The 12483-nt window shown below is 41.6% G+C and overlaps 1 protein-coding gene across 2 annotated transcripts in view; it reads right to left on the bottom strand.

Moving 5' to 3' along the window:
- Positions 1 to 402: 402 nt before the first annotated feature.
- The window catches only part of SPINK8 (serine peptidase inhibitor Kazal type 8 (putative)), a 56558-nt gene continuing 44477 nt past the window's right edge, over positions 403 to 12483 (bottom strand). For both annotated transcript variants that reach the window (XM_058288456.1, XM_058288457.1), the window contains one exon: positions 403 to 593. In XM_058288456.1, the coding sequence (XP_058144439.1) occupies positions 582 to 593 (12 nt within the window). In that variant the 3' untranslated portion in view covers positions 403 to 581. The remainder of the gene's footprint in view (positions 594 to 12483) is intronic.

Raw genomic sequence — 12483 nt, forward strand, 5'->3', positions numbered from 1 at the left:
GGTTGTTGTGAGACTGAAAGAAGTTATTACTTGTAAAGTATTTAGAGACCTTCCCAGGGCTACACACTACTCTAAGTATTATGTTCAATCATTTTTTTAAAATAAAATTTTGAATCCCTTTTATGGTATGGTTGAAAGTTCTCAAACCAGGTACTGATATGTTGAAAGTCATGACACTCACACAACACATATTTAGTTCATTGATGACCAAAGCCCTCAGCTTGTAAATATTGCTGCTGTTAAGGCACCTATTCCCTTATTTTTTGTGGTCATTTTTCTCACACTCTCTATAAGAACAGAGGGAGCCCATGACATGAGTCATGTAGTTTTGGTAAGAGAACATATAATATCTGATATTTTTAAAAGATTCTTACTGACCAAGAGAAAAGTTTACTAGCCATGTTTTCTGTTGAGAATCATTTACTGATGAAGTAAATTAATGAGTTTGATCCTAACCACTGGTTTCCTACAGCAGCAGTATTCTATTCTCTCCTATGGTGGATGTACTTGAAGAGGCAGTCATCGTGTTTCATTTGGCCATGTGGAGATTCAGCAGGTTCTACAGTTCTTCCTGGTAAAGTTCAGGAGTTTTTCTGCAAGAGAAATATATATTTAGAGAAATCAGATTTGGGGAAATGAAGAGAAAAACTACCACACTGGTAATCACAACCATAGTCCTGCTAAACAGTTATTCTCTGTATTTAGACCAGACACATTTCAGTTTCACTGGAGAAGGAAAATCATAAAGTGGAAGTGGGCAGAGAAGAAGAGGGCTAAGGATGTGGATGACAATAGGAATCGTGGGATCTGGGGGTTGGGAGGTGAGCTGCTGGGGACTCCCTTGGGGCAGACAGGGTGGAGGGTGGAGCAGTGGAGCTGGCATGAAGTAGGGTCTGGTCAGAGCAGGATTAGGCATAGGCATGGAGGGTGGTGCTAAAAAAGTGTCTGGAGACTGGTCAGCTAGATTCAAGCCTCAGCCCTGCTAGATCCTAGCTCTGTGGCCTTGGGCAAGTCCCATCATCCCTCTAGATCTCACTAATAGCAACGCCTTCCTCATGGTGGGGCTTGAGGGACACAGGCCATCAGGTGTGGTAAAGATTGTGATGGCGTGCAGGGTACATGTTTGGCAATGAATCAGTGTTAATCTTTAGTGCTCTTATTATAGATATGGTTATACTCTTTGGTATCTTATAAAAATAGAGTTTCTATTCTGCTGTGGTGGATCTCTGTGGGAAGGGGCCATCATTCAGTCATTCATTCGTTCATTCATTCATTCCCATTCTCCTCACACCACAGCCAACCACGTTAATGAGCTCATTAAAGATCATGAGATTATAGAGTACAGAGGTCTCCACGTCAGCACCAGCTCGGGGCATTACCCAGCCTTCTGATTTTTGCTAGTATAACAAGTGCAAATTGTATCTTATTTTTGTTTTAATTAGAATTTTCGTGGTTACTCATGAGCTTTTTTATTTTAAAAAACTTTCTTGAAGTATATCGTGCATACGTGAATATACATAAACAACTGTATAGTAAAAATTGTGAACTTACAAACAAACATGCATATCTACTCATCAGTTAATGGACACTTGGGCTGTTTCCATATTTTAGCAATTGTGAATAACGCTGCTGTGGACATCAGTGTGCAAATGTCAGTCTGCGTCCTTGCTTTCAGTTTCTCTGAACATAATCCTAGCAACAGGATTTCTGGATCATACAGCAGTTCTATATCTAGTTTCTTGAGGAAAAGCCAAACCGTCTTCCATAGTGGCTGCACCACTCTATAATCCAGTGAAGAAGTGTTCCTATTTCTCCACGTCCTCTCCAACACTTGGAGTTTTCTGGATTTTTGTTGTTGTTGTTCTTTTTTAAAAATAATGGTCATTCAATAAGGTGTGAAATGATATCTCATTGTATTTTTTCTAAAGATTAATTTAAAAAAAAATTAATTTCTCTCCTCTTCCCTGCACCGCCCCCTAGTTGTCTGCTCTTTGTGTCCATTCGCTACGTGTTCTTCTTTGTTCGCTTGTATTCTTGTCAGCGGCACCCGGAATGTGTGTCTTGTTTTGTTGCGTCATCTTGCTATGTAAGCTCTCCATGTGTGCCGCACCATTCCTGGACAGGCTGCGCTTTTCTCTCGCTGGGCGACTCTCCTTACAGGGCGCACTTCTTGTGCTTGGGGTTCACCTACACAGGGAATGCCCTGCATGGCACGGCACTCCTTGTGCGCATCAGCACTGTGTGTGGGCCAGCTCATCACATGGGTCAGGAGGCCCTGGGTTTGAACCTTGGACCTCCAATGTGGTAGGTGGACACCCTACCTGTTGGGCAAAATCTGCTTCCCATCATTGTATTTTTGACCTGCATTTCCCTAAAGCTAGTGATGTTGAACATTTTTTCATGTGCTTTTTGGCCAAGTGTATTTCCTCTTCAGACAAATGTCTATTCAAGTCTTTTGTCCAGTTTTAAATTGGGTTGCTTTTCTTATTACTGTTGAGTTGTATGATCTCTTTATAGAACATGGATTTCAAACTCTTATTGGATATGTGGTTTCCAAATATGTTCTCCCATTGAGTAAGCTTCCTTTTTCGTTTTGATTTTTCCTTAGGTACCGGGGGCTGGGGACTGAACCCAGAACCTGTATGTGGGAAGCCAGTGATCAACCACTGAGCCACATTGGCTTCCCTGAGTTGGTCTTTTCGTTCATTGTTTATTTTTGTTTTTTCAGGAAGTACCAGGAATTGAAACTGGGACCTCCCATGTGGGAAGTGGGAACTCAACTGCTTGGGCCACATGGGCTCCCCTGCTTTCTTGACAAAGGGTTTGGAGAACAAAAGTCTTTAAATTTGAGGGGATCCCATTTATCTATTTTTTTCTTTTTTTGCTCATGCTTTGGGTGTAAGGTTTAAGAAACCACTGCCTACTACAAGAGCTTGAAACTGTTTCCCTACATTTTCTCTAGGAGTTTTATGATTGTAGCACTTATATTTAGGTCTTTTATCCATTTGGAGTTAATTTTTGTATAAGGTGTGATATAGGGGTTCCCTTTCTTTTTTTATGAATACCCAATTTTTCCAGTACCATTTGTTAAATAGACTGTTCTGGCCCAGCTGGGTGAGCCTGTCAGCTTTGCCAAAAATAACTTGACCATAAATTTGAGGATCTATTTCTGAACTCTCAGTTCAATTCCATTGATCAACATGTTTATCTTTATGTCAGTACCATGCCATTTTCCACTGTAGCCAATATGCTTAAGTTAGGAAGTAGAATCCTCCAATTTCGTTCTTTTTAAAGATATTTCTGACTATTTGGGATTCCTTACCCTTCCAAGTAAATCTGATAATTGAATTGGCCTTTCTAATTCTTCAAAAAAGGCTGTTGGGATTTTTATTGGGATTGCATTGAATCTGTCAATTAGTTTGGGTAGAATTGACATCTTAATGATATTTGGACTTCCAGTCCATGAACATGGAATGTCCTTCCATTTATTTAAGTCTTCTTTGATTTCATTTAGTAATTTTTTGTGGTTTTCTGAATACAAGTCCTTTATGTCCTTGGTTATGGTTATTCCTACATATTCAATTCTTTTAGTTGCTATTGTAAATAGGTTTTTTCTTTTTTTTTAAAGATTTATTTTTTATTTATTTCTCTTGCCTTCCCATACACCCCGCCCCCCCGAGTTGTCTGCTCTCTGTGTCCATTCATTGTGTGTTCTTCTGTGTCCACTTGTATTCTTATCAATGGCACCCAGAATCTGTGTCTCCTTTTGTTGCATCATCTTGCTGCATCAGCTCTCTGTGTGTGTGGTGCCATTCCTGGGCAGGCTGCACTTTTTCACTCTGGGTAGCTCTCCTTACAGGCACACTCCTTGCACGAGGGGCTCCCCTACACGGGGGACACCCCTGCATGGCACGGCACTCCTTGTGCGCATCAGCACGGTGCGTGAGCCAGCTCATTACACAGGTCAGGTGGCCCTGGGTTTGAACCTTGGGCCTCCCATGTGATAGGCAGACACTCTATCCAATGGGCCAAATCCACTTCCCATAAATAGGTTTTTTCTCTGACTTCCTCCTCATATTGCTCCTTAGTAGTGTAGAGAACCACTATTGATTTTTGTGTATGAATCTTGTATCCCACCACTTTGATGAACTCGTTTATTAGCTCTAGGAGCTTTGTTATGGATTTTTCTGAGTTTTCTAGGTATAGGATCATGTCATCAGTGAATAAAGAAAGTTTTACTTCTTCCTTTCCTATTTGGATGCTTTTTATTAAATATTTCTTTTTCTTACCTAATTGCTCTACCTACAACTTTTACTACAATACTGAATAACCATGGTGATAATGGTCATCTTTTTTTTTTTTTTCCCAATCTCAGTGGGAAAGCTTTCAATCTTTCACCATTGAGTACAATGTTTGCTGTAGGTTTTTCACATATGCACTTTATCATGTTGAGAATGTTTCCTTCTATTCCTGTCTTTCAGAGTGTTTTTATCTAGAAAGGATGTCAGATTTTGTCAAATGCCTTTTCTGTGTCATTTGAGATGATCATGTGATTTTATTCTTGATTTGGTAATGTGGTGCATTACACTGATTAATTTTCTTTTGTTAGTGGCCATGGTGGCTGCGGTGCGGGGAATGGGAGGAAGAGATGAGATGTGGAGGCGTTTTCGGGACTTGGAGTTGTCCTGGGTGCTTCAGGGACAATTACCAGACATTGTAGATCCTCCCAGGGCCCACTGGATGGAACATGGGAGAGTATGGGCTATGATGTGGACCATTGACATGAGGTGCAGCGATGCCCAGAGATGTACTTACCAAATGCAATGGATATGTCATGATGATGGGAGAGAGTGTTGTTGTGGGGGGAGTGGTGGGGTGGGGGCGGTGGGGTTGAATGGGACCTCATATTTTTTGAATGTAGTCTTTTTAAAAAATGAATAAAAAAATAAAAAAAAATTTCTTTTGTTGAAACAACCTTGCATACCTGGGATAAAATCCATTTGATCATGATGTATAATGCTTTTAATGTGCTGTTGTTGATGATTAGAAACTATTCTGTTGAGAATTTTTGCATCTATATTAATTAGAGAAATTGGTCTATACTTTTCCTTTTTCATGATATCTTTATCTGGCTTTGCTATTAGGGTGATGTTGGCTTCATAGAATGAGTTTGGTAGCATTCCCTACTGTTCTATATTTTGGAAGAGTTTGAGCAAGATTGGTATTCTTTGAATGATTGATAGAATTTACTTGTGACCTCATCTGTTTCTGGGCTTTTCTTTTTGGGGAGGTTTTTGACGAATGTTTCAATCTTTTGTGAATGGTTTGCTGAGGATTTTTATTCTAGGATCAGAGTAGATTGTTCACATATCCATTTTGTCTAGTTTTTTGGCATACAGTTGTTATAGTATCCTCTTAGATCCCTTTTATTTCTGTGGGGTCAGTAATAAAGTTGCCCCTCTCATTTCTGATTCTATTTATTTGTATCTTTTTTCTTCTTTTCTTTGTCAGTCTTGCTAGGTATTTTTCAATTTTGTTGATCTTCTCTAAGAACAGCTTTTGGTTTTGTTGATTCTTTTGTTTTTGTTGTTGTTGTTGTTCTCAATTTCATTTATTTCTGCTCTAACCTTTGTTATTTCTTTCCTTCTGCTCGCTTGGGATTAGTTTGCTGTTGTTTTTTCCCCCTAGTTCCCAGAGGTGTTAGTTAGGTCTTTGATTCTGACTCTTTCTTCTTTGTGCTTTTCTTTCTTTCTTTTTTTTTTTTTAGATTAATTTATTTATTTCTTCACACCCCTCATTGTTTGCACCTGTGTGTCTGTCTGTCTGTCTTCCTTGTTTTGTTAGGCAGTACCAGGAACTGATACCAGGACCTCTGATGTAGGAGGGAGGTGCCTAATTGCTTGAGTCACCTCCATTCCCTGCTTTGTTGTGTCTCTCATTATGTTTTTCTTCTTGTGTCTCTTGTTGTGTCATCTTGCTGCATCAGCTTGCTGCATCTGCCTGCCGCACAAGCTCGCTGTCTTCTTTAGGAGGCACTGGGAACCAAACCAGGGACTCCCATGTGATAGTCGGGAGCTCAATCACTCGAGCTACATCTGCTTCCCTCTTTCTTCTTTTTTAATTTAAGGGTTAAGGGCTATAAATTTCCCTTTCAGCACTGCCTTTGCTGCATCCCATAGGTTTGATATTTTGTGTTCTTGCTTCATTCATCTTGAGATATTTACTGACTTCTCTTGCAATTTCTTCTTTGTCCCATTGATTATTTGAGTGTGTTGTTTTACCTCCATTTATTTGTGGGTTTTCCCTTTCTGCACCTGTAATTGATTTCCAGCTTTATTCCATTATGATCAGAGATAGTACTTTGTATGATTTCAATCTTTTAAAATTTATTGAGATTTGTTTTGTGATCCAACATATTGTCTATCTTGGAGAGAGATCCATGAACACTTGAAAATAATGTATATCCTGCTCTTTTGGTGGTGCAGTGTCCTATATATGTCTGTTAGGTCTAGTTCATTTATCATATTATTCAAATGTCCTGTTTCCTTATTGATCCTCTGCCTAGAAGTTCTATCCAAAAATGAGAGTGGTATAGTGAGGTCTCCAACTATTATAGAGACATCTATTGCTCCCTTCATTTTTTTTAAAGGATAGAATTAATATTTTATTGTCATTTATAACCAGATGGCAGTTGGATATATAGTCTTCATACGTGATCTTTTTTGTAAATAAAAAAATTACGAGTTAAGTTTTCAACAGCTGACAGCTGGTTATATGGTCAAAAAACATGATTAGCTTAATTCATTAATGGTGGCTTCAAGCTTTTCCTTATTAGTGCCAGAAAATTCACACCTTTTGTCCCTTTTTATAAAACTGAAATGTTGGCTTGCATTTGACTTCACAGTCTGCAGCAACATCCTGCACTCATTCACATCTACTTCAAGGAACACCACTGTGCTATACTCTTCAGAGAGGTAATGAAAGAAAGGCTTGATCATTTTACAAGGCCCACACCATGTGGCTGAGAAATCAGCTACTACAAGTTTATCACCAGCATTGTTCAAGGCTGCCTGAAAATCTTCCCTGCTCTCAATATGCTTCACCATTTTGGCTGCCAGGGGCAGTCTGATGAGTGACCCCAGAGAGCATTGAAAAGGATGCAAAAGGGAAGCAGACTTTGCCCAGTGGTTAGGGCGTCTACCACATGGGAAGTCCGCGGTTCAAACCCTGGGCCTCCTTGACCCGTGTGGAGCTGGCCCATGCATGGTGCTGATGCGTGCAAGGAGTGCCCTGCCACACAGGGGTGCCCCCATGTAGGGGAGCCCCATGCGCAAGGAGTGCACCCCATAAGGAGAGCCGCCCAGTGCGAAAGAAAGTGCAGCCTGCCCAGGAATGGCGCCACACACACGGAGAGCTGATGCAGCAAGATGACGCAACAAAAGGAAGCACAGATTCCCGTGCCACTGACAACAACAGAAGTGGACAAAGAAGACTCAGCATATAGACACAGAGAACAGACAACCAGGGTGGGGGGGGGAGGGGAGAGAAATAAATAGATAAAATAAATCTTTAAAAAAAAAGGATGCAAAAAGCCAGACTGTGGAGGGAACCCTTCAGTTTTGTCAGTGTGTGCCTCATGTATTTTGGCACAGCCTGTCTAGATACATAAATATTTATGATATTTCTTCTTGGTGAATTCCTCCTTTTCTAAATATAATGTCCTTCTTCATTTCTTATAGCAGTTTTTAGTTTAAAGTCTGATATTAGTGTAGCTATTCCAGCTCTTTTTTGATTACTATTTGTGTGCAATATCTTTCTCCAACCTTTTACTTTCAGCCTGTTTATGTCCTTGCATGTAAGGTAGGTCTCTTGTAGACAGCATATAGATGGCTGATTTTTTAAGAATCCACTCAAATAACATGACTTTAAAATGCTGTTTGACCTAATGTAAGGGGGAAATGGAAAGGAGAAATGAGTTTATATGGCTACGAGTCTCTAAAAAAGAGTCTGGAGGCTGGCAGAAGGATTGCCCTTATGCACAACTGAGCAGAGTCTGAGAGACAGATAAAGCAGATACAACCCCCAGATATCGGTTCCTTTGAGGGCTAAAGAGACCCATGGGAGTTATGGTCATGGCTGATGGGGTTAACTACCAGGTCAGATGGCCCCTCTTTGGAAATGGTGTTTATGTGTGATGAATCTGGACTCAGATGGGATCTCTCTTCATAAGACTTTCATGCTAATGTGCTGGAGGTGCAGTTAGTGTTGGGGTTTAAGATATATTTAGGGGATTTGAATCTCTGGACTGACAATGTGATAGCCAGGTCCTGAGCCTCAACAGACTCCAGCACCTACAATCTGATTTATTGGACTTACCACACTCAGCTAAGATGGAGTTGAAGAAGGACAACCACCACACCATGGAGCCTAGAGTGATTACAACTGAAAGTGGGAGGATTGCATCCAGCATCCATGTGGAATCTGAGCCTCCTCGTGACATAGAGGTGCAATGGACACAACCAATCCAATATCCATGTAGAAGAGGTGGCATTGGATTGGGAAAAGTGGACATGGTGGCTGATGGGTATGGGGAAAGGCAGGAAGAGATGAGAGGTGGAGGCGTCTTTGGGACATGGAGCTGCCCTGGATGGTGCTTCAGGGGCAATCACCGGACATTGTAAATCCTCACAGGGCCCACTGGATGGAATGGGGGAGAGTATGGGCCATGATGTGGACCATTGACCATGAGGTGCAGAGGTGCCCAAAGATGTACTTACCAAATGCAATGGATGTGTCATGATGATGGGAACAAGTGTTGCTGGGGGGGGGGGGGGGGGGAGAGGTGGGGTGAGGGGGTGGGGTTGAATGGGACCTCATATATATATTTTTAATGTAATATTATTACAAAGTCAATTAAAAAAAAAAAAAAAAGAATCCACTCAGCCAGTTCATGTCTTTTGACGCAGGAGTTCAATCCATTAACATTCAACATTAAGAGCTGATATGGCTCTGTGATTTAGCACTGTTTTCTCACATACAAGATCCCAGGTTCAATCCCCAACCCCAGTACCTAAACAAACAAAAAGCACATTCAACGTTATTAGTGTAAAGGCATTACTTACCTCATCCATTCTGTCTTTTGGCTTTCCATTGACCTATCTTACCTGTCATTTTACCTTTACTAACAATCTTCATTTCTACACCCTTCTCCAGGCCTCTCTCTCCTATCTTTTCCTGTCAGGCTGCAGCATTCCATTTAGTATCTATTGTAAATTCAATTTCTCGGTGACATACTCTCTTAGGTTTTGTTTATCTGTGAAGACTTTAAACTAACCCTCCATTTTGAAGGACAGTTTTGCCAGGTAAAGAATTCTTCGCTGGCAGTTTTTCTCTTTCAGTACTTTTTTCTTTTATTAAAGACTTATTTTATTTTTAAAGTTTTCCCCTTCTCCTCCCCCACCCTGCTGTGGTTACTGCCTGTGTCCATTCACTGTGTGATCTTCTGTATCTATTTCTCTTTTTGTCTTCTCTTCTCATCTTTCTCCTCTAGGATTCACCAGGATTCAATTCTGGGGACCTCTGATGTGGAGACAGTTTCCCTGTCAGTTGTGCCACCTCAGTACCTGGTCTCTGCTGTGCTTCAGTTTGACACTCCCCTTTGTCTCTCTTTTGTTGCATCATCATCTTGCTGCATGATTCACTTGTGTGGGCACTGGCTCACCATGCGGGCACTAGCTCATCACATGGACACTCATGTGAACACTTGGCTCACCACATGGGCACTCACACAGGCACTCAGCTCACTGCACAAGCATGCTTTTCTTCTTTTTCACCAGGAGGTCCCGGGGTTTGAACCTGGGTCCTCCCATATGGTAGGCAGAGGCTTTATCATTTGAGCCATATCCACTTTCCTCTTTCAGGATTTTTAATATATCATACCATTGCCTTCTTGCATCCATGATTTCTGATGAGAATTCAGTACTTAGTCTTACTGAGGTTCTCTTGTATGTGATGCATTGCTTTTCTCTTGCTGCTTTCAGAATCCTCTCTTTATCTCTGCAGTTTGACATTCTGAACAGTAGGTGTCTCAGCAAAAGGTCTATTCAGATTTATTCTGTTTGGGGTACATTGTCCTTCTTTGATATTGATGTTTATGTCTTTCATTAGGGTTGGGAGATTTTTGGTCATTATTTCCTCAAATATTTTTTCTGCCCCTTTTCCATTCTATTCTCATTCTCGAACACCTATAATATGTATGTTTGTGCATTTTATGTTGCCATTCAATTCCCTGAAACCCTGTTCCATTTTTTCCATTCTTTTCTCTTTGTTCTCCTGTCTTTTCAAATTCAGATGCTCTGTCCTCTAACTCACTTATTCTCTCCTCAACAAATTCAAATCTGTTATTATATTCCTCTAATGTATTTTCAATCTCATTCATTCTGTCCTTTATTCCCATAAGATCTGTTACTTTTCTTTGCAAGTTTTCAATATCCTCATCTAGTGTCTTCCTAATATCCTTAATCTCTTTAGCCATCTCAGTGAATTTATTATCTTTAATTTTTTGCTGGTGTCTTGGCATCTGATTTTTTAGAAAAGATTTATTTATGTATTTCTCTATTTATTTATTTCTGTCCCCTTCCCCCCCCCCCCACCCTGGTTGTCTGTTCTCTGTGTCTATTTGCCTCGTCTTCTTTTTTGTCCCCTTCTGTTGTTGTCAGCAGCATCTGTATTTCTTTTTGTTGCGTCATCTTGTTGTGTCAGCTCTCCGTGTGGGTGGCGCCATTCTTAGGCAGGCTGCACTTTCTTTTGTGCTGGGAAGCTCTCCTTAGGAGGCACACTCCTTGCGTGTGGGGCTCCCTTATGTGGGGGACACCCCTGCGTGGCACGGCACTCCTCGTGCACATCAGCACTGTGTATGGGCCAGCTGCACATGGGTCAAGGAGGCCCAGGGTTTGAACAGCAGACCGCCCACGTAGTAGATGGACGCCCTAACCACTGGGCCAAGTCCGCCGCCAGCATCTGATTTTTTGATGTGTTTATCCTGTGCTCAGTTTCTCTCTTTAGCCTATGGTTTTCTTCTTGGTTGGCTTTTTTTCCCCAAAGATTTATTTATTTATTTTCCCCCTTCCCTTCCTCCTACTCTGCTGTTTTTGCTGTCTGTGTTGTCTTCTCTTCTCATTTTCTTTCCTCTAGGATTCACCAGAATTTGATCCTGGAGACCTCTAATGGGGAGAGAGGTTCCCTGTCAATTGCGCCACCTCAGTTCCTGGTTTCTGCTGTACTTTACCTTGACTCTCCCTTTGTCTCTCTTTTCATGTGTCATCATCTTGCTGCATGACTCACTTGCATGGGGCACTGGCTTACCACATGGGCACTCACACAGGCACTTGTGCAGGCACTGGCTTGCCGTGCAGGCATGCTTTCTCTTCTTCCTTTTCACCAGGAGGCCCCAGGGATCGAACCCAGGTCCTCCCATATGGTAGGCTCTATCACTTGAGCCACATCGCTTCCCCTTGGTTGACTCTTTACTAAAGCTTGTCCTGTTCCTCCTCCAGGAATGTTAATATCTTCTATTTGTTTTTTATTGCCTCTGTGTATGTGTGTGTGCGTGTTTGTGCATATACATACATACACATGTATACACACACACACACACACATATATATATATTATTTTTGAGGAGGTACCAGGGAATGAACCTGGGATCTTGTACATGGTAAGTAGGAGCTCAACTGCTTGAACTACATCCACTCCCTGCCTCTGTGTGTGTGTGTATATATTTTTTTAGGTACCAGGGCCAGGGATTGAACTCTGGACCTCATAAGTGGGAAGCTGGTGCTCAACCACTGAGCCACACTGGCTCCCCTTTTTTGTTTGTTTGCTTGTTGTGTTCTGTTTTTATTTTTATTTTTGTTTTTAGGAGGCACCGGGAACCAAACCTGGGACCTCTCATGTGGGAAGCAGGCACTCAACTGTTTGAGCCACATCCACCTCTCTCTGTATATTTTTAATACTCCTTTTTCTCTGTCTCTCTCTGTCTTTCTCTGTCTCTCTGTCTCTCACTGTCTTTCACTTACTTGAAAAGCTAATTTTGGTAGGAGTGTCTTCCTAGAGACAACCTTCCCAGCTCAGGTTTCCCAGTTAGAAAAGGTCCAGGGGATCTATAAAAGGGGTGTAGATAGATTCCAATGTGTGCTCTTGAGAGCAGACACCAAAGGTTTCCAATCTTCTCTTTGAGGTTTCCCCAGATCTACGATTTCCTAACCTACCCAGCAGGTAGCTGTCTTAAGGTTTTTCCTTCCCTTTAATTCTCAGACAACTTAGCTCCTGCTGGCGGTGTGGTTGAGAGAGATGCCAGCCAACCCTGGATGAAGTTGTTGCACAACTCCCAGGCCCTGGGATCTGAGTTCTCACTGCCACACCCTGGACTGTGCTCCCTGAAGTGGGTGGGGTGAATCTGCCTGCACTGCTGGAGGGAGAGTG

The sequence above is a fragment of the Dasypus novemcinctus genome, chromosome 26 (assembly GCF_030445035.2).
Source record: "Dasypus novemcinctus isolate mDasNov1 chromosome 26, mDasNov1.1.hap2, whole genome shotgun sequence".
In the NCBI taxonomy this organism is placed as follows: Eukaryota; Metazoa; Chordata; class Mammalia; order Cingulata; family Dasypodidae; genus Dasypus; species Dasypus novemcinctus.